Source organism: Phyllobates terribilis, unplaced genomic scaffold (assembly GCF_046119375.1).
Source record: "Phyllobates terribilis strain yellow unplaced genomic scaffold, ASM4611937v1 Scaffold_5__5_contigs__length_657084704, whole genome shotgun sequence".
In the NCBI taxonomy this organism is placed as follows: Eukaryota; Metazoa; Chordata; class Amphibia; order Anura; family Dendrobatidae; genus Phyllobates; species Phyllobates terribilis.
The window spans coordinates 346,723,160-346,746,728 of NW_027362765.1; the positions used below are offsets into that span (position 1 = coordinate 346,723,160).

Consider the following 23,569-nt stretch of genomic DNA (forward strand, 5'->3'; position numbering starts at 1 on the left):
TTCTTGTACATAGGGGGCAGTATTATAGCAGTTATATTCTTGTACATAGGGGGCAGTATTATAGTAGTTATATTCTTGTACATAGGGGGCAGTATTATAGTAGTTATATTCTTGTACATAGGACCAGTATTATAGTAATTATATTCATGTACATAGGGAGCAGTATTATAGTAGTTATATTCTAGTACATAGGAGGCAGTATTATAGTAGTTATATTCTTGTACATAGGAGCAGTATTATAGTAGTTATATTCTTGTACATAGGGGGCAGTATTATAGTAGTTATATTCTTGTACATAGGGGGCAGTATTATAGTAGTTATATTCTTGTACATAGGGGCAGTATTATAGTAGTTATATTCTTGTACATAGGAGCAGTATTATAGAAGTTATATTCTTGTATATAGGAGCAGTATTATAGTAGTTATATTCTTGTACATAGGGAGCAGTATTGTAGTTATATTCTTGTACATAGGAGCAGTATTATAGTAGTTATACTCTTGTACATAGGAGCAGTATTATAGTAGTTATATTCTTGTACATAGGCGGCAGTATTATACTAGTTATATTCTTGTACATAGGGGCAGTATTATAGTAGTTATATTCTTGTACATAGGGGGCAGTATTATAGTAGTTATATTCTTGTATATAGGAGCAGTATTATAGTAGTTATATTCTTGTACATAGGAGCAGTATTATAGTAGTTATATTCTTGTACATAGGAGCAGTATTATAGAAGTTAAATTCTTGTACATAGGGGGCAGTATTATAGTAGTTATATTCTTGTACATAGGGGGCAGTATTATAGTAGTTATATTCTTGTACATAGGGGGCAGTATTATAGTAGCTATATTCTTGTACATAGGAGCAGTATTATAGTAGCTATATTCTTGTACATAGAGGGCAGTATTATAGTAGTTATATTTTTGTACATAGGGGGCAGTATTATAGTAGTTATGTTCTTGTACATAGGGAGCAGTATTATAGTAGTTATATTCTTGTACATAGGAGCAGTATTATAGTAGTTATATTCTTGTAAATAGGCAGTATTATAGTAGTTATATTCTTGTACATAGGGGGCAGTATTATAGTAGTTATATTCTTGTACATAGGGGGCAGTATTATAGTAGTTATATTCTTGTACATAGGGGGCAGTATTATAGTAGTTATATTCTTGTACATAGGGGGCAGTATTATAGTAGTTATATTCTTGTACATAGGGGGCAGTATTATAGTAGTTATATTCTTGTACATAGTGGGCAGTATTATAGTAGTTATATTCTTGTACATAGGGGGCAGTATTATAGCAGTTATATTCTTGTACATAGGGGGCAGTATTATAGCAGTTATATTCTTGTACAAAGGAGCAGTATTATAGCAGTTATATTCTTGTACATAGGAGCAGTATTATAGTAGTTATATTCTTGTACATAGGGGCAGTATTATAGTAGTTATATTCTTGTACATAGGGGGCAGTATTATAGTAGTTACATTCTTGTACATAGGGGCAGTATTATAGTAGTTATATTCTTCTACATAGGGGGCAGTATTATAGCAGTTATATTCTTGTACATAGGGGCAGTATTATAGTAGTTATATTCTTGTACATAGGGGGCAGTATTATAGTAGTTATATTCTTGTACATAGGGGGCAGTATTATAGTAGTTATATTCTTGTACATAGGAGCAGTATTATAGTAGTTATATTCTTGTACATAGGGGGCAGTATTATAGTAGTTATATTCTTGTACATAGGAGCAGTATTATAGTAGTTATATTCTTGTACATAGGGGCAGTATTATAGCAGTTATATTCTTGTACATAGGGGCAGTATTATAGTAGTTATATTCTTGTACATAGGAGCAGTATTATAGTAGTTATATACTTGTACATAGGGGGCAGTATTATAGTAGCTATATTCTTGTACATAGGGGGCAGTATTATAGCAGTTATATTCTTGTACATAGGGGGCAGTATTATAGCAGTTATATTCTTGTACATAGGAGCAGTATTATAGTAGTTATATACTTGTACATAGGGGGCAGTATTATAGTAGTTATATTCTTGTACATAGGGGGCAGTATTATAGTAGTTATATTCTTGTACATAGGAGCAGTATTATAGTAGTTATATTCTTGTACATAGGGGGCAGTATTATAGCAGTTATATTCTTGTACATAGGGGCAGTATTATAGTAGTTATATTCTTGTATATAGGAGCAGTATTATAGTAGTTATATTCTTGTACATAGGGGGCAGTATTATAGTAGTTATATTCTTGTACATAGGGGGCAGTATTATAGTAGTTATATTCTTGTACATAGGGGGCAGTATTATTGTAGTTATATTCTTGTACATAGGGGGCAGTATTATTGTAGTTATATTCTTGTACATAGGGGGCAGTATTATAGCAGTTATATTCTTGTACATAGGGGGCAGTATTATAGTAGTTATATTCTTGTACATAGGGGGCAGTATTATAGTAGTTATATTCTTGTACATAGGAGCAGTATTATAGTAGTTATATTCTTGTACATAGGGGGCAGTATTATAGTAGTTATATTCTTGTACATAGGGGGCAGTATTATAGTAGTTATATTCTTGTACATAGGGGGCAGTATTATTGTAGTTATATTCTTGTACATAGGGGGCAGTATTATAGTAGTTATATTCTTGTACATAGGGGGCAGTATTATAGTAGTTATATTCTTGTACATAGGGGGCAGTATTATTGTAGTTATATTCTTGTACATAGGGGGCAGTATTATAGCAGTTATATTCTTGTACATAGGGGGCAGTATTATAGTAGATATATTCTTGTACATAGGGGCAGTATTATAGTAGTTATATTCTTGTACATAGGAGCAGTATTATAGTAGTTATATTCTTGTACATAGGGAGCAGTATTATAGTAGTTATATTCTAGTACATAGGAGGCAGTATTATAGTAGTTATATTCTTGTACATAGGAGCAGTATTATAGTAGTTATATTCTTGTACATAGGGGGCAGTATTATAGTAGTTATATTCTTGTACATAGGGGGCAGTATTATAGTAGTTATATTCTTGTACATAGGGGGCAGTATTATAGTAGTTATATTCTTGTACATAGGGGCAGTATTATAGTAGTTATATTCTTGTACATAGGAGCAGTATTATAGTAGTTATATTCTTGTACATAGGGGGCAGTATTATAGTAGTTATATTCTTGTACATAGGGGGCAGTATTATAGTAGTTATATTCTTGTACATAGGAGCAGTATTATAGTAGTTGTATTCTTGTACATAGGGAGCAGTATTATAGTAGTTATATTCTAGTACATAGGAGGCAGTATTATAGTAGTTATATTCTTGTACATAGGGGCAGTATTATAGTAGTTATATTCTTGTACATAGGAGCAGTATTATAGTAGTTATATTCTTGTACATAGGGGGCAGTATTATAGTAGTTATATTCTTGTACATAGGGGCAGTATTATAGTAGTTATATTCTTGTACATAGGAGCAGTATTATAGTAGTTATATTCTAGTACATAGGAGGCAGTATTATAGTAGTTATATTCTTGTACATAGGGGCAGTATTATAGTAGTTATATTCTTGTACATAGGAGCAGTATTATAGTAGTTATATTCTTGTACATAGGGGGCAGTATTATAGTAGTTATATTCTTGTACATAGGAGCAGTATTATAGTAGTTGTATTCTTGTACATAGGGAGCAGTATTATAGTAGTTATATTCTAGTACATAGGAGGCAGTATTATAGTAGTTATATTCTTGTACATAGGAGCAGTATTATAGTAGTTATATTCTTGTACATAGGGGGCAGTATTATAGTAGTTATATTCTTGTACATAGGGGGCAGTATTATAGTAGTTATATTCTTGTACATAGGGGCAGTATTATAGTAGTTATATTCTTGTACATAGGAGCAGTATTATAGTAGTTATATTCTTGTACATAGGAGCAGTATTATAGAAGTTATATTCTTGTACATAGGGGGCAGTATTATAGTAGTTATATTCTTGTACATAGGGGGCAGTATTATAGTAGTTATATTCTTGTACATAGGGGGCAGTATTATAGTAGCTATATTCTTGTACATAGGAGCAGTATTATAGTAGCTATATTCTTGTACATAGAGGGCAGTATTATAGTAGTTATATTTTTGTACATAGGGGGCAGTATTATAGTAGTTATGTTCTTGTACATAGGGGGCAGTATTATAGTAGTTATATTCTTGTAAATAGGCAGTATTATAGTAGTTATATTCTTGTACATAGGGGGCAGTATTATAGTAGTTATATTCTTGTACGTAGGAGGCAGTATTATAGTAGTTATATTCTTGTACATAGGAGCAGTATTATAGTAGTTATATTCTTGTACATAGGGGGCAGTATTATAGTAGTTATATTCTTGTACATAGGGGGCAGTATTATAGTAGTTATATTCTTGTACATAGGGGGCAGTATTATAGTAGTTATATTCTTGTACATAGGGGGCAGTATTATAGTAGTTATATTCTTGTACATAGGAGCAGTATTATAGTAGTTATATTCTTGTACATAGGGGGCAGTATTATAGTAGTTATATTCTTGTACATAGGAGCAGTATTATAGTAGTTATATTCTTGTACATAGGGGCAGTATTATAGTAGTTATATTCTTGTACAAAGGAGCAGTATTATAGTAGTTATATTCTTGTACATAGGAGCAGTATTATAGTAGTTATATTCTTGTACATAGGGGGCAGTATTATAGTAGTTATATTCTTGTACATAGGGGGCAGTATTATAGTAGTTATATTCTTGTACATAGGAGCAGTATTATAGTAGTTATATTCTTGTACATAGGGGCAGTATTATAGTAGTTATATTCTTGTACATAGGGGCAGTATTATAGTAGTTATATTCTTATACATAGGGGCAGTATTATAGTAGTTATATTCTTGTACATAGGGAGCAGTATTATAGTAGTTATATTCTTGTACATAGGGAGCAGTATTATAGTAGTTATATTCTTGTACATAGGGAGCAGTATTATAGTAGTTATATTCTTGTACATAGGGGCAGTATTATAGTAGTTATAATCTTGTACATAGGGGCAGTATTATAGTAGTTATATTCTTGTACATAGGGGGCAGTATTATAGTAGTTATATTCTTGTATATAGGAGGCAGTATTATAGTAGTTATATTCTTGTACATAGGGGGCAGTATTATAGTAGTTATATTCTTGTACATAGGGGGCAGTATTATAGTAGTTATATTCTTGTACATAGGAGCAGTATTATAGTAGTTATATTCTTGTACATAGGAGGCAGTATTATAGTAGTTATATTCTTGTAGATAGGGGCCAGTATTATAGTAGTTATATTCTTGTACATAGGGAGCAGTATTATAGTAGTTATATTCTTGTCTGTAGGGGACAGTATTCCAGTAGTTATATTCTTGTACATAGGAGCAGTATTATAGTAGTTATATTCTTGTACATAGGAGCAGTATTATTGTAGTTATATTCTTGTACATAGGGGAAGTATCATAGTAGTTATATTCTTGTACATAGGGAGCAGTATTATAGTAGTTATATTCTTGTACATAGGGGCAGTATTATAGTAGTTATATTCTTGTACATAGGGGGCAGTATTATAGTAGTTATATTCTTGTACATAGGGGGCAGTATTATAGTAGTTATATTCTTGTACATAGGGGGCAGTATTATAGTAGTTATATTCTTGTACATAGGGGGCAGTATTATAGTAGTTATATTCTTGTACATTGGAGCAGTATTATAGTAGTTATATTCTTGTACATAGGGGCAGTATTATAGTAGTTATATTCTTGTACATTGGAGCAGTATTATAGTAGTTATATTCTTGTACATTGGAGCAGTATTATAGTAGTTATATTCTTGTACATAGGGGCAGTATTATAGTAGTTATATCCTTGTACATAGGAGCAGTATTATAGTAGTTATATTCTTGTACATAGGGGGTAGTATTATAGTAGTTATATTCTTGTACATAGGGGGCAGTATTATAGTAGTTATATTCTTGTACATAGGGAGCAGTATTATAGTAATTATATTCTTGTAGATAGGGGGCAGTATTATAGTAGTTATATTCTTGTACATAGGGGGTAGTATTATAGTAGTTGTATTCTTGTACATAGGGGGCAGTATTATAGTAGTTATATTCTTGTACATAGGGGGCAGTATTATAGTAGTTATATTCTTGTACATAGGGGGCAGTATTATAGTGGTTATATTCTTGTACATAGGGGGCAGTATTATAGTAGTTGTATTCTTGTACATAGGGGGCAGTATTATAGTAGTTATATTCTTGTACATAGGAACAGTATTATAGTAGTTATATTCTTGTACATAGGGACAGTATTATAGTAGTTATATTCTTGTACATAGGGGCAGTATTATAGTAGTTATATTCTTGTACATAGGAGCAGTATTATAGTAGTTATATTCTTGTACAGAGGGGCAGTATTATAGTAGTTATATTCTTGTACATAGGAGCAGTATTATAGTAGTTATATTCTTGTACATAGGGGGCAGTATTATAGTAGTTATATTCTTGTACATAGGAGCAGTATTAAAGTAGTTATATTCTTGTACATAGAGGGCAGTATTATAGTAGTTATATTCTTGTATATAGGGGGCAGCATTATAGTAGTTATATTCTTGTCTGTAGGGGACAGTATTCCAGTAGTTATATTCTTGTACATAGGAGCAGTATTATAGTAGTTATATTCTTGTACATAGGGGCAGTATTATAGTAGTTATATTCTTGTACATAGGAGCAGTATTATAGTAGTTATATTCTTGTACATGGGGGCAGTATTATAGTAGTTATATTCTTGTACATAGGAGCAGTATTATTGTAGTTGTATTCTTGTACATAGGGAGCAGTATTATAGTAGTTATATTCTAGTACATAGGAGGCAGTATTATAGTAGTTATATTCTTGTACATAGGGGCAGTATTATAGTAGTTATATTCTTGTACATAGGAGCAGTATTATAGTAGTTATATTCTTGTACATAGGGGGCAGTATTATAGTAGTTATATTCTTGTACATAGGGGCAGTATTATAGTAGTTATATTCTTGTACATAGGAGCAGTATTATAGTAGTTATATTCTAGTACATAGGAGGCAGTATTATAGTAGTTATATTCTTGTACATAGGGGCAGTATTATAGTAGTTATATTCTTGTACATAGGAGCAGTATTATAGTAGTTATATTCTTGTACATAGGGGGCAGTATTATAGTAGTTATATTCTTGTACATAGGAGCAGTATTATAGTAGTTGTATTCTTGTACATAGGGAGCAGTATTATAGTAGTTATATTCTAGTACATAGGAGGCAGTATTATAGTAGTTATATTCTTGTACATAGGAGCAGTATTATAGTAGTTATATTCTTGTACATAGGGGGCAGTATTATAGTAGTTATATTCTTGTACATAGGGGGCAGTATTATAGTAGTTATATTCTTGTACATAGGGGCAGTATTATAGTAGTTATATTCTTGTACATAGGAGCAGTATTATAGTAGTTATATTCTTGTACATAGGAGCAGTATTATAGAAGTTATATTCTTGTACATAGGGGGCAGTATTATAGTAGTTATATTCTTGTACATAGGGGGCAGTATTATAGTAGTTATATTCTTGTACATAGGGGGCAGTATTATAGTAGCTATATTCTTGTACATAGGAGCAGTATTATAGTAGCTATATTCTTGTACATAGAGGGCAGTATTATAGTAGTTATATTTTTGTACATAGGGGGCAGTATTATAGTAGTTATGTTCTTGTACATAGGGGGCAGTATTATAGTAGTTATATTCTTGTAAATAGGCAGTATTATAGTAGTTATATTCTTGTACATAGGGGGCAGTATTATAGTAGTTATATTCTTGTACGTAGGAGGCAGTATTATAGTAGTTATATTCTTGTACATAGGAGCAGTATTGTAGTAGTTATATTCTTGTACATAGGGGGCAGTATTATAGTAGTTATATTCTTGTACATAGGGGGCAGTATTATAGTAGTTATATTCTTGTACATAGGGGGCAGTATTATAGTAGTTATATTCTTGTACATAGGGGGCAGTATTATAGTAGTTATATTCTTGTACATAGGAGCAGTATTATAGTAGTTATATTCTTGTACATAGGGGGCAGTATTATAGTAGTTATATTCTTGTACATAGGAGCAGTATTATAGTAGTTATATTCTTGTACATAGGGGCAGTATTATAGTAGTTATATTCTTGTACAAAGGAGCAGTATTATAGTAGTTATATTCTTGTACATAGGAGCAGTATTATAGTAGTTATATTCTTGTACATAGGGGGCAGTATTATAGTAGTTATATTCTTGTACATAGGGGGCAGTATTATAGTAGTTATATTCTTGTACATAGGAGCAGTATTATAGTAGTTATATTCTTGTACATAGGGGCAGTATTATAGTAGTTATATTCTTGTACATAGGGGCAGTATTATAGTAGTTATATTCTTATACATAGGGGCAGTATTATAGTAGTTATATTCTTGTACATAGGGAGCAGTATTATAGTAGTTATATTCTTGTACATAGGGAGCAGTATTATAGTAGTTATATTCTTGTACATAGGGAGCAGTATTATAGTAGTTATATTCTTGTACATAGGGGCAGTATTATAGTAGTTATAATCTTGTACATAGGGGCAGTATTATAGTAGTTATATTCTTGTACATAGGGGGCAGTATTATAGTAGTTATATTCTTGTATATAGGAGGCAGTATTATAGTAGTTATATTCTTGTACATAGGGGGCAGTATTATAGTAGTTATATTCTTGTACATAGGGGGCAGTATTATAGTAGTTATATTCTTGTACATAGGAGCAGTATTATAGTAGTTATATTCTTGTACATAGGAGGCAGTATTATAGTAGTTATATTCTTGTAGATAGGGGCCAGTATTATAGTAGTTATATTCTTGTACATAGGGAGCAGTATTATAGTAGTTATATTCTTGTCTGTAGGGGACAGTATTCCAGTAGTTATATTCTTGTACATAGGAGCAGTATTATAGTAGTTATATTCTTGTACATAGGAGCAGTATTATTGTAGTTATATTCTTGTACATAGGGGAAGTATCATAGTAGTTATATTCTTGTACATAGGGAGCAGTATTATAGTAGTTATATTCTTGTACATAGGGGCAGTATTATAGTAGTTATATTCTTGTACATAGGGGGCAGTATTATAGTAGTTATATTCTTGTACATAGGGGGCAGTATTATAGTAGTTATATTCTTGTACATAGGGGGCAGTATTATAGTAGTTATATTCTTGTACATAGGGGGCAGTATTATAGTAGTTATATTCTTGTACATAGGGGGCAGTATTATAGTAGTTATATTCTTGTACATTGGAGCAGTATTATAGTAGTTATATTCTTGTACATAGGGGCAGTATTATAGTAGTTATATTCTTGTACATTGGAGCAGTATTATAGTAGTTATATTCTTGTACATTGGAGCAGTATTATAGTAGTTATATTCTTGTACATAGGGGCAGTATTATAGTAGTTATATCCTTGTACATAGGAGCAGTATTATAGTAGTTATATTCTTGTACATAGGGGGTAGTATTATAGTAGTTATATTCTTGTACATAGGGGGCAGTATTATAGTAGTTATATTCTTGTACATAGGGAGCAGTATTATAGTAATTATATTCTTGTAGATAGGGGGCAGTATTATAGTAGTTATATTCTTGTACATAGGGGGTAGTATTATAGTAGTTGTATTCTTGTACATAGGGGGCAGTATTATAGTAGTTATATTCTTGTACATAGGGGGCAGTATTATAGTAGTTATATTCTTGTACATAGGGGGCAGTATTATAGTGGTTATATTCTTGTACATAGGGGGCAGTATTATAGTAGTTGTATTCTTGTACATAGGGGGCAGTATTATAGTAGTTATATTCTTGTACATAGGAACAGTATTATAGTAGTTATATTCTTGTACATAGGGACAGTATTATAGTAGTTATATTCTTGTACATAGGGGCAGTATTATAGTAGTTATATTCTTGTACATAGGAGCAGTATTATAGTAGTTATATTCTTGTACAGAGGGGCAGTATTATAGTAGTTATATTCTTGTACATAGGAGCAGTATTATAGTAGTTATATTCTTGTACATAGGGGGCAGTATTATAGTAGTTATATTCTTGTACATAGGAGCAGTATTAAAGTAGTTATATTCTTGTACATAGAGGGCAGTATTATAGTAGTTATATTCTTGTATATAGGGGGCAGCATTATAGTAGTTATATTCTTGTCTGTAGGGGACAGTATTCCAGTAGTTATATTCTTGTACATAGGAGCAGTATTATAGTAGTTATATTCTTGTACATAGGAGTAGTATTATAGTAGTTATATTCTTGTACATGGGGGCAGTATTATAGTAGTTATATTCTTGTACATAGGAGCAGTATTATTGTAGTTATATTCTTGTACATAGGGGAAGTATCATAGTAGTTATATTCTTGTACATAGGGAGTAGTATTATAGTAGTTATATTTTTGTACATAGGGGCAGTATCATAGTAGTTATATTCTTGTACATAGGGGGCAGTATTATAGTAGTTATATTCTTGTACATAGGAGCAGTATTATTGTAGTTATATTCTTGTACATAGGGGCGGTATTATAGTAGTTATATTCTTGTACATAGGGGCGGTATTATAGTAGTTATATTCTTGTACATAGGGGGCAGTATTATAGTAGTTATATTCTTGTACGTAGGGGCAGTATTATAGTAGTTATATTCTTGTACATAGGGAGCAGTATTATAGTAGTTATATTCTTGTACATAGGAGCAGTATTATAGTAGTTATACTCTTGTACATAGGAGCAGTATTATAGTAGTTATATTCTTGTACACAGGGGGCAGTATTATAGTAGTTATATTCTTGTCTGTAGGGGGCAGTATTCCAGTAGTTATATTCTTGTGCATTGCTCCTTATTGCCTTTTTCCTGTCCCCTGGTTACTCTGCAGGTGCTCGGTGTGTGCAGACCTATTATCTCTCGGTGTCTGGCTTATTTTGTGGGTTTGATCAATAACACATTGATTATCAGAGCGGAGGCGCGGCTGTTTTTTCGGACTTGTCATTAACCCTTTGTGGTGCTGCAGTTCTTGTGCTGTGGAAGATTCGGGAATGAGATATTTTATGTGCGGTGTCAGGGCCGCTCTCCGGAAGTTGACGACCTTCCGATCTGCCGCTGTCAGCCATTACTGATTAGATCTGGAGCAGTTTTACCTCCCCATCCTGTGAGCCAGGGGTCCGAAGATATTGGTTCCTATGAGATAAGAGACGCTGGCCGGGAGGAAGGCCACACCTGCGGAGAGACAATGCCGCTTATCAGCCGAAACATTCATAGCAAGGTTTAATATCCGGGAGGCGTTATGGGGGGGGATGATTACTGCCGTATTCCAGGACTGCGCCCATCCATCTCGCCTGCCCCTCTGTATCCAGCCCCCGATGTGTCAATCACCATCAGCCTCAGATCTGCTGTAATCACTGGAGGCCGCAGAGCCATAAGACGCGAAACGTATGGGGGTCCCGGGGTGAGACGCGGGACGTATGGGGGTCCCGGGGTGAGACACGGGACGTATGGGGGTCCCGGGGTGAGACGCGGGACGTATGGGGGTCCCGGGGTGAGACGCGGGACGTATGGGGGTCCCGGGGTGAGACGCGGGACGTATGGGGGTCCCGGGGTGAGACGCGGGACGTATGGGGGTCCCGGGGTGAGACGCGGGACGTATTTGCCCCCCCCCCCCCCGATAATAGACGTGGGACGTATGGGTGTCCCGGGATGAGACGCGGGAAGTATTTGGCCCCCCAATAATAGACGTGGGATGTATGGGTGTCCCGGGATGAGATGTGGGACATATGGGGGGGGTCCCGGTATGAGAGGAGGCTGCAGGAGCTATACAGTTTCTCCACATGATGGCAGGGGAGTGCGGGACCACAGGGACACTCGTCTACGGCATGTTCTTACCATTTCAGGAGTGTACGTGCTATAGAGGCGTCTCACTGGGCCCCCGATACCAAGGGGGCGATTGATGGCAGAACAGCCAGCACTCATTTAGGGCTTGTGGAGACGACAGTATTTTCAGTCTGACTTCTTTCTGACAAAACATCAGATCGCACGCAGACCAATGTTCTATAGGGCCGCACACATGTCCAATTTTTTTCTCGGATTCACTCACCCATTACTGATAGGTAGGGTGAAGATAAGATACTCATTGCCTTGAAAGGATTCTTTGCAGTTCAGCAGCAGCAGTGCAGACAGCTCGGACTGCACATCAAGAGTCAATCACACATTAGGACACTGTTTACACCACGCTCCAAATTATTCTGCAGATTGGATGTCCGTGCCATAAAGATGTAATTGTTTTACTCATAACCTCATGGACGGTTTGTGTCTCGGGGTCTTCGGATCACTGACATCAATCTCAGACCCCTGTGATAATTAGTTGCCATCTGAGTCCAATTAAAGGAAATCTCCTTACGAAGGACGTTCCACATTATTAAGCATTTGAAGCAAAACTGTAACAAAAAAGCATCTCTGCTGCCCAAATACAGAGCTAATACAGAGGACAGACGGGTTCGTACAGATAAAGGCATAATGAGGAAGGTTCCTACAGATAAAGGCATAAAGAGAAAGGTTCCTGCAGATACAGTCATCGGATTAAGAGAGCAGCTACTAAAATCCCATTACAGAGCAGCAGACAGGGGTGTGAAGCTGCTGGAGCCTCTGAAGTCCATGAACCTCAAGATGTAGGACTCCCCAGAGGCCGCAGTTGTGCATAAACCTACTATTCGGCCGCCCCTAAACAGCGCTCAAAAGCAGAGACTGCTGCAGGGGCCCCGACAGACATGAAGACTCATTGGTAAACCAGCCATATTTACTGATGAGGCTGTGCAACCCTGGATTGTGCAGATGGATGGAGCAGTGGATGGTTATGGACGCCCACCGTGTCCCAACAAGGCTGCAATGTCAGTGAGGAGGTGGCGGAGTCATGTTCTGGGACAGAATCGTGGGGAGAACTGGTCGGCCCTTTAGGGCCCTGAAGGTGTAAAATGACTTTGGAATTTATATAGAGTTTCTGATTGATCACTTTCTTCCATGATGCAAAAGGAAGAACTGCGCCGTCCGCCGCAAAATCATCTTAATACTGACAATGTCCCATCTCATGCTGCAAAGAAACCTCCGAGTCATTGGCTGCTATGGGCATAAAAGGAGAGAAACTCCTGGTGCGGACACCACCGTCCCCTGACCTCAGTATATTGAGAACCTTCAGACATGTCTGGCTTTTAAAGGGGCTAAAGATGAAATATGCCAGAAATGGGCCAGAAGTGACCAGAAGGTATGGATAACTATCTACTATTTGTACACAGATTCTCTTTCTCATTCTTCTTTACACTTTCATCATGCTTACATATGCCCTTACTGTTTTTGCTCCACTAATCCTCACTCTTCTTCGCTATCCACAAACCCCAGCCCCCTCTAACCAAATCATCATCTCTCCTTCCCTCCTACCTCCCCACCTAACCTCATCTGCAGACCTGCTCCTCAACCTCAGATCTATCCTACCCAAACATAAAACAAGCCGGACACTCTCCTTCTCCCACCTGCTCTTCCTCTGCTTCTCCTCACTGCTGGTGACATCTCCCAATCCTGGACCCCCACAGCTTACACCTCCCACCAATTCCCCCACCTATCGCATCAAACCAACTACAAACTAAAACAACCTCTCTTACGCAAAACCGGTCCCCCTGACACCACCCCGCTGCTCCCTCTCGCTGGAGCTCTCTGGAATGCCCGCTCTGTCTGCAACAAGCTCCATTTTGTCCACGACCTCTTTACCTCCCGTCATCTCTCCTTCCTGGGCATCACAGAGACATGGCTGACGCCCTCCGACACTGCCTCCCCTGCTGTGCTGTGTTACGGCGGCCTACACTTCACCCACACTCCTCGCCCTGGAAACAGACATGGTGGAGGAGTGGGTCTTCTCCTCTCTAACAACTGCACCTTTAGCCCTACTCCTCCTCTTCCCTCCCTTATTCTCCCTTCTTTTGAAGTCCACTCTGTCCGCATTTACTCTCTCTCCATCCTCTAAGTGGCTGTCATATACCGACCCCCGGGCCCGATCACTGCCTTTATTGACCAATTCTCCACCTGGCTTCTGTACTTTCTCTGGGCTGACACAAGCATCATGGGCGATTTCAACATCCCCACTGACACTCACCAATCAGTAGCTTCCAAACTGCTGTCGCTTACTTTATTCTTTGGACTTACTCAGTGGTCCTGTTATGATCTGCAACATGTACTAAGGAAAGATAGGGGAAAGCTGTCCCTACAGTAAGACTAAGCTGAATCCCTATGATGTAGCGGGCTGCCTGTTCCTAGCGAACAGACCCGCCTTAGTCCTCGGCTAGTCTGAACGAAGACCTATAGAATTAAGGGAGGGGTCCCTAAAAGAAATAAGGACTGGAACAAAAATGGGACACCTCCTAAACAGAGAAGTTGTTGCAGAACACAAAAAGACAAACAAACAAAAAGGTAATAGAGGTCACAGAAGGACCAAGCGAACTGACAGAGAAAGGCACCGAAGCACCTGGTTAGAGAAACAGTCAAACACTGAAGTCCAGCAAAGCCAAAAGGGCGGAGCTGGAATATAAAGGCAAAACACAAGAAGGAAAAAACAGGAGGGTTCTAACAGGTCCTCCTCAGCCACCCACACAGATGGACACACACTAGACCTTATCTTCACCTGATTCTGCTCCCTATCTAACCTCACAACCTCCCCCCTACCCCTATCTGACCACCATCTACTCACATTCTCATCCCTGTCCTCCTCACCTGTCACGCATGTCCGGCAACTAGCACACCCCCGAAGAAACCTTGCACATCTAGACACTCACACACTCTCTGACTCTTCTACCACTGACATCCATATCTGCACTCCACGACACAGACAGCGCCACTGCTTTCTACAATGCCACTCTCGCATCAGCTATTGACTCGGTCGCCCCTCTTGTGCATGGCAGAGTGCGACGAATCAATAGACAACGCTGGAGCAACAACCTCACTAAACAGCTTCGACAAGCGTCCAGGGTTGCGGAGCGGCGTTGGAAGAAAACACATACTCAAGATGACTTCACTGCATTCAAACAAGCAACACTTGCATTCAAATCAGCCCTCACCTCTGCTAAACAGGCCTACTTCACAACCCTCATATCCTCCCTATCCTACAACCCCAAACAGATATTCAACACTTTTAACTCCCTCCTCCGCCCCCTCCGACCTCCGTCATCTCTGCTGAGGAGTTTGCCACACACTTCAAAAACAAGATTGACCAAACAAGGCAAGTTTTTACTGTCCGACCACCACAACCCTTTTGTTTTCCACACCATTTCCCTACCCCCCATAACCTCCCTTCCCAACATCACGGAATGAGACCTTACTCGTCTCCTCTCCAAATCACACCTCACCAAATGTGCACGCGACCCCATCCTATCCCACCTCCTCCCCAACTCACGCCCACACTCATCCCATCCCTAACCCATCTCTTCAACCTATCACTATCTTCTGGTACTTTTCCCGCTGCCTTCAAACATGCTACAATCACGCCATCCCTCGACCCAACCGCCTTGTCCAGCTATCGCCCCATATCGCTGCTCCCATTTGCCTCCAAACTCCTTGAGCAGCACGTTCACGCTGAACTTTACTCCCACTTGTCATCTAACTCTCTCTTCGACAACTGACTTTCCGGCTTCCGCCCCCACCATTCCACCGAATCTGCCCTTACCAAAATCACCAATGACTTACTTACAGCCAAAGCTAACAGACAATTCTCTGTACTCCATCTTGTTGACCTGTCCTCTGCTTTCGATACAGTTGACCACTGCCTCCTACTACAGATCCTCTCTTCCTTTGGCGTCAAAGACCATGCCCTATCCTGGATCTCCTCATACCTTTCTAATCGCACATTTAGTGTCTTCCACTCCCACACTACCTCCTCACCCCGCTCCCTCTCTGTTGGAGTCCCTCAAGGCTCTGTCCTAGGACCCCTACTCTTCTCAATCTATACCCTTGGCCTGGGACAGCTCATAAAATCCCATGGCTTCCAGTACCATCTGTACGCTGATGACACCCAGATCTACCTCTCTGGCCCAGACGTCACCTCCCTGCTGTCCAGAATCCCAGCATGTCTAGCCGCCATATCCTCCTTCTTCTCCTCCCGCTACCTCAAGCTCAATGTGGACAAAACTGAACTCATCATCTTTCCTCCATCTCGCATATCTTTCCCACCTGATCTATCTATCACAATAAATGACATCACTCTTTCCCCTGTACCGACAATCCACTGCCTCGGAGTAACCCTTGACTCTGCCCTTCACACCCTACATCCAAGCTCTCGCCACCTCCTGTCGCCTCCAGCTCAAAAATATTTCCAGAATCCGTGCATTCCTCAACCCTCAATCTACTAAACTGCTTGTGCATGCCCTCATCATCTCCCACCTCAACTATTGCAACATCCTCCTCTGTGGCCTCCCTCCTAACACTCTCGCACCCCTCCAGTCCATCCTTAACTCTGCTGTGCGACTGGTCCATCTCTCGCCTCACTACTCCTCTGCTACGCCCTTTGCAAATCACTTCACTGGCTCCCAATTGCCCAGCGTATCCAGTTCAAAGTACTAACACTGACCTACAAAGCCGTCCATAACCTCCCTCCTCCGTACATCTCTGAACTAATCTCCCGATATATTCCCTCACGTAACCTCCGGTCCTCCCACAACCTCCTTCTCTCCTCCACACTTATTCGTTCCTCACCTAACTGCCTCCAAGACTTCTCCCGAATATCCCCCGTCCTATGGAATTCTGGCCTCAACACATCCGATTATCCGCCACACCTGGATCCTTCAGACTGAACCTGAAAACCCATCTCTTCAAGAAAACTACAGCCTGCCATGACCCCGCTAACTCCTAACCACCAACGGAGCTGCTGCAACCCCTCAACCTACTGTCTGCTCAACCATCCTATAGAATGTAAGCCGGCAAGGGCAGGGTCCTCTTCCCTCCGTACCGTTCTATCATTGTTAGTTCTTTACTGTAAGTGATATCTGTATCTGGTATGTAACCCCTTCTCACGTACAGCACCATGGAATCAATGGCGCTATATAAATTAATAAAAATAAAAAAACCTTCGGAGAAGATCTATGAGGGTGGGGGGCCGATCACATCAGAACAGCAGCTCTGGGGGCGATTCTGACATCCGGCAAAGAAATTCAACCAGAAAGTCTCCAAAAACTCCCAAGAACAATGGAGGAGAATTGTGGAGGAGACGTCCCAGAAGCTCCGATGTTACATGGACCTCGGCCTGTTAGGAGGTTTCTGATGGAAAAGCTTCTGATGTCAGGAAATGTGACGTCTTAATGCCGCAGATCCCACAGATCACCGATCTCAGATCTTTACAGCCTATAAGATGTCTGGACTCTTGTTCTGCAGAAGAATTTGCTGCATTTTGAGTTGTTTTTTTAGTTTTGACATAAATCCTGTTCTCATTGGGAGACTTGTCCAAAAAATGTGATTTATCCTGTAACGATAGATGGTCGGACTCATCTGCGTCCAGGAAAATCAGAGGGAAATAACATTTGCCTAATAATTTAGAACGTGGTGTAGCTGAATTAAGGGAAGGGGTTAATGGGCTTCTTACCGAGCTGCCACTTCCTGGAACACATAGTTTCCATCATCCAGATTGGCAGCGCCGGTTCCAGCATGGCGATGGCCATATTGGCAAAACAGATGGATCCTGCAACAGAGAGAGAAAGCAAAATGTCTGACGAGCAAGAACCCCCTAGAAAGAAAAGTGTAGAACACATCCAGTGTAGAGCTGCATTCACATACACAGAACACAACACTGCGCCACGCTACGGAGGATGAAGCGTCTTGGGACACGCAAAGAACATGTCAGCCCCTCTTAACGCCAAAGAAGAGGTCACCCTTCATTACACACAAAGAACATGTCACCTGTCATAGATGTAATTGTAAGATCTATAAAGCCATCTCATAGATGAGACCCCTCTGCTCAAACACGTAATTAAAGTTGGTTATCTGATGGATCGCAGACACAGCTTGTAGAAGAACGAGTGAGGAGACCAGTTTTATGGACTGTGGAGATGCCTTATCGAGGCCTCCCTATGTACAGAGAACTGTAAACCAGAATATGAATATTGTTTTTTTCATGAACGGCGTATATATCCCACAGTTATGGCAGTTATAGTTCTGGCGTCATGACGAAGTGGCAAACGTAACACATTGACTTGCACAACTGGGCTGTCATCGCATCGGTCCCAAATTAAAATCTGACAGATGACAATATACAGTGGCTTGCAAACGTATTCACCCCTCCTTGGTATTTTTCGTATTTTGCTGCCTCACAACCTGGAATTTCAATGTTTTTTGGGGATTTGCATCAGTTCGTGTAAAGAACATGCCGACAACTGTGAACATTTGGTTTTCTTTTTATTGTGAAGCAAACAACAAACAAGACAAAATAACTGTAAACGTCAGTGAGTACAACTATTCACCCCCCTAAAGTCAGTACTTTGTGGAGCCTCGTTTGGCAGCAATTACAGCTGCAGTCGCTTTGGAGAAGTCTCTATGAGCTTTCCACATCTCGCCACTGGGATTTTTTCCCATTCCTCAAGGCAAAACTGCTCCGGCTTCTTCAGGTTAGATGTTTACTCTGGTGAACAGCAATCTTCACGTCTGACCACAGATTCTCCATTGGAGGTCTGGGCTTTGACTGGGCCACTCCAGAACATTTACACATTTTCCCTTACACTACTTGAGTGTTGCTTTAGCAGTATGCTTTGGGTCATTGTCTTGTTGGAAGGTGAACCTCTGTCCCAGTCTCAAATCACTGACAGACTGAGACAGGTTGCAGAATATCCCTGTATTTCGCATCATCCATCTTCCCCTCATTTTCTCTATCCCTGCTGCTGAAAAACATCCATGATGCCACCACCACTATGTTTCACTGTGGGGATGGTGTTTTTTGGGGTGATGAGCTGTGTTGGTTTGGCACCAGACATAGCATTTACCTTGGAGGCCAAAAAGTTAAATTTTGGTGTCATCTGACCACAGAACCTTCCTCCATACATATGGAGAGTCCCCCACGTGTCTTTTGACAAACTTAAAACTAGCCTTTCAATTTTTGTGTGTAAGTAAAAGCTTTTCTCTGCACACTCTTCCATAAAGGCCACCTCTACGGAGTGTACTACTTTTGTAATCGGAATACAAAAATATGTAAACACAGGTCGTAATGTAACAAAATAGATAAAAATCCAAAGGGGTGAATACTTTTGCAAGCCACTGTATATGCCATGTTTCCTATCTATGAAAAGCTAAAATCATAATAGAAAGTATGACATTAATTTCTCCTGTCTGAGACCTACAGGTGGAGAGATATCCTAAAAGATGGAGATCTCTTCATTTTTGGGACCCTAGCCACATGCAAAAGTTTGGGCACCCTGCATGCACCCCCTTTTGAAAGTATCACAGTGTTAGAACCTTGCTGTTAGTTTTTTTTTCCTTTGCTGGTCACATGACCTTGTTGGCCTATTTAGTCCTGCTCCGCCCTTCTGGCTTTGCTGGACTTCATTGTATATCTACTTTCTAGCTAGCCTGTGCTCTGTATCTAGCTCTGTTAGTTTGCTTGGTCTACGGACCTCTATGTTCTATCTATTTTGTTTGTTCGTCTGTCTGCTACTATTTCTGTTAGGAGGTGTCCCATATTCCTCCCAGTCCTTAGTACTTGTAGGGATTCCCTCCCCACATCTATAGGTCTCCGTACAGACTAGATTAGGACTTTAGCAGGTCTGATCGCAGGATCAGGTTCCCTGTTACATCGTAGGGATTCAGCTGAGTTCTATCGTAGGGACAGATCTCCTCTCTTTCCTTAGCTCTGGTAGCAGAACATAACAGTAAGTCCAGCCTGCAAATTCTCTAAGGAAAGATTTTTCTGTTCCATCATGGTGTCGGTTCAGGATTTGGCTCATCGCCTGCAGGGACTCTCTCTGGAGGTGGCCGAGCTCCGTCAGCACGTGAGTAACTGTCCTGGAGCACATTTCTTGGAGCCTAAGGTATGTTTGCCGGATTTGTTTTTTGGTGAACACCGAGAATTTTTTTCATTTAAAAATGCTTGCTTATTGTATTTTCGTTTGAGACCCAAGTCCTCTGGGGATGAATCCCAGCGCATAGGGTTCATAATGTCACTTTTGCGCAAAGAGCCTCAGGAGTGGGCCTTTTCTTTGCAACCTAGTGATTCATGCTTCAGATCAGTGGATAGTTTTTTTTCTGCTTTGGGACTATTATATGATGATCCTGACCGTGTCGCATCAGCTGAGACTGAGTTGAGACGTCTAAAACAAGGATCGGGTAATGTGGAAAAATATTGTACTCATTTTCGTCGTTGGTCCACTCAAACAGGGTGGAACGATTCTGCTCTGAAAAGTCTATTTCTTGCTGGGCTCAGTGAAAGGGTTAAAGACCTGCTAATTGCTTATCCTACACCTGAAGATTTGCAACAGGCTATGCAATTAGCTATACGGGTGGATAGAAGACTGCGTGCTAGGGTTAATGAGAGCAAATCCTCTGCTATGTCAGTTTCTGGTTATGATAATGTGTGTACTAACAGTGGTGAACCGATGGAGATTGGATCGGTGGCACCTCGCTCTCAAGAAAAAGACCGTCGTTTTTCGCAAGGCTTGTGTTTCTATTGCGGAAAATCTGGTCATTTGATTAAAGGCTGTGAGCTTCGTATGAAGAAAGAAAAAAAAATGGTCAGTCACGCCCGTATTGCCTGTTTAAATTCCAAGGGTGTATTTTTAGCTGCTTCCACGATTGCTCAGGAAAAATTAATGGAATTTCGGGTGTTTGTTGATTGCGGGTCTACTCTGAATGTAATTGATGGGGGATTCTTGGAAAAACTCAATTTAAAACCTGAACCTTTATCATCCCCCATTGCTGTGGTTTCTGTGGATGGCTCCCCTTTGAAGAATATTACTCTCAAGGTCTGTGAATTTCCTCTCACTATTAATGGTGTTCACCATGAGAAATTGGATTTGGTAGTGTTGAATAACTTGCCTTCTCCAGTAATATTGGGTTTGCCCTGGTTAAAATTTCACAATCCTGTACTGGATTGGTCTACCAGTGAAATTAAATCCTGGAGCCATAAATGTTATGACAAGTGTTGTAACGGGCGTATTGCAGCTTTGGATAGGGGAGAATTGCCTGTTCCTATTCAGGATTTTTGGAGAGTTTTTTCTGAGGAGGAGTCGCAGGTTTTGCCTCCCCATAGAGACTATGATTGTTCTATTGAATTTGTCCCTGGAGCGACTCTTCCTAAGAGTCGTTTATTTAACCTTACTATTCCTGAGAGGAAGGCTTTGGAGGAATACATACAGACAAGTTTGGCCGCCGGTCACATTAGGCCCTCTAAGTCTCCTGTGGCTGTTGGATTTTTTTTTGTTAAAAAAAAGGACGGCGGTTTACGTCCTTGTCTGGACTTTCGTGAGATTAATAAAATTACTGTACGCAATCCTTACCCACTGCCATTGATTCCTGATCTGTTTAACCAGTTATTGGGGGCCAAGTGGTTCTCTAAAATTGACCTTAAGGGGGCATACAATCTGTTGCGCATGAAGGAGGGTGATGAATGGAAGACTGCTTTTAACACTCCTGTGGGTCATTTTGAGAATCTGGTTATGCCTTTTGGTCTTACTAATGCTCCTGCATTTTTTCAGAATCTGATTAATGACATCCTTAGACCTTTGATCGGTAAAAATGTGGTTGTGTATTTGGATGACATTTTGATTTATTCGCCGGATCTGGAGTCTCATTGGCGGAGCGTGCGTGAGGTATTACAGTTATTAATGGACAATTCGCTTTTTGCTAAGCTGGAGAAATGTGAGTTCGCTGTACAGAGAATTAGTTTTTTGGGCTACATTATCTCCAGCAAAGGTTTTGAGATGGATCCGGTTAAGGTTCAAGCTGTACAGGAATGGCCTAGGCCTATTGGTTTGAAATCGATACAGAGGTTTTTGGGCTTCGCCAATTACTATAGAAAGTTCATAAAAATTTTTTCTAGTATTGTCAAACCTCTGACTGATCTCACCAGGAAAGGTGCTGATGCGGTTCAGTGGTCTTCTGAGGCCATTGAAGCTTTTGTGTATCTCAAGGAGAGGTTCACCTCTGCTCCCATCCTTATGCAGCCTGATGTTACTAGGCCGTTTTTGGTTGAGGTTGATGCTTCCTCTGTGGGGGTTGGCGCAGTATTGTCTCAGGATAACGGGGATGGATTACATCCCTGTGCCTTTTTTTCAAAAAAATTTTCGGAGACTGAATTGAATTACGATATTGGTAATCGGGAATTATTGGCTATTAAACTCGCATTTGAACACTGGCGCCACTTCTTGGAAGGTGCGGAATTTCCCGTTCAGGTTCTTACGGATCATAAAAATCTGATATATCTTGATGCTGCCAAGCGCCTGAATGCCCGTCAGGCTAGGTGGGCACTGTTTTTCTCGCGGTTTAATTTCTCCGTTACTTACATCCCTGGTACTAAGAATGTTAAGGCGGATGCCTTGTCTCGCAGTTTTTCTCCCATAGTCGGTGCTGAGAAAGAGGAAAACATTTTACAAGAAGGTGTTGTGATAGCTGCTTTAGACTCCGTTTTGGAAGATGAGATTCTTAAAGCTCAGGAGAATGCCCCATCTAACACTCCTCATGGGAGGTTGTTTGTGCCTGAGACCTTTAGGAGAGATTTGTTTGTTGAGTGTCACGAATCTCGGTTGGCAGGTCATCCCGGAATCTCTGAGACCAAGAGACTGGTGGGTCGCAGTTTTTGGTGGCCTGGATGGCAGAAGGAAGTCATTAAGTGGGTGCGTCAATGTACTATATGTGCTAGATCTAAGTCCTCACATACTCCTGCTGCGGGGTTGCTTTGTCCTTTGGAGGTCCCCAGTGCTCCTTGGACACATTTGGCTATGGACTTTATAACTGACCTTCCCCCCTCTGAGGGTTTTACTGTCATCTGGGTGGTCGTGGACCGTTTTAGCAAGATGTGTCACTTGGTTCCCTTCGTCAAACTGCCCTGCGCTAAAACTCTCGCTAAGGCCTTTGTCAAGGAAATTGTCAGACTTCATGGCGTTCCTACTGACATTGTTTCTGATAGGGGTCCTCAGTTCGTGGCTCGTTTTTGGCGTGCCTTTTGTGACAGGTTGGGAATTCATTTGTCGTTTTCGTCCGGATATCATCCTGAATCTAATGGCCAGACAGAAAGGAAAAACCAGGATGTTGAGCAGTTCTTGCGTTGTTTTGTGGCAGACAATCAAGAGGGGTGGTCTGAGTTTCTGCCACTTGCCGAATTTGCTCTGAACAATCATACATCTTCTTCTGCTGGTTGTTCGCCTTTTTTTTGTTGTT

General features: G+C 40.0%; 1 protein-coding gene across 1 annotated transcript in view; it reads right to left on the reverse strand.

Annotated features, from left to right (window-relative positions):
* The window catches only part of SLC18A2 (solute carrier family 18 member A2), a 260,285-nt gene that overhangs the window by 25,984 nt on the left and 210,732 nt on the right, over positions 1–23,569 (reverse strand). Inside the window, exons 10-11 of the mRNA XM_073684606.1 lie at positions 17,796–17,891; positions 11,329–11,407 (exon numbers count right to left, since the gene is read on the reverse strand). Coding sequence (XP_073540707.1) covers positions 11,329–11,407; positions 17,796–17,891 — 175 coding nt within the window. The remainder of the gene's footprint in view (positions 1–11,328; positions 11,408–17,795; positions 17,892–23,569) is intronic.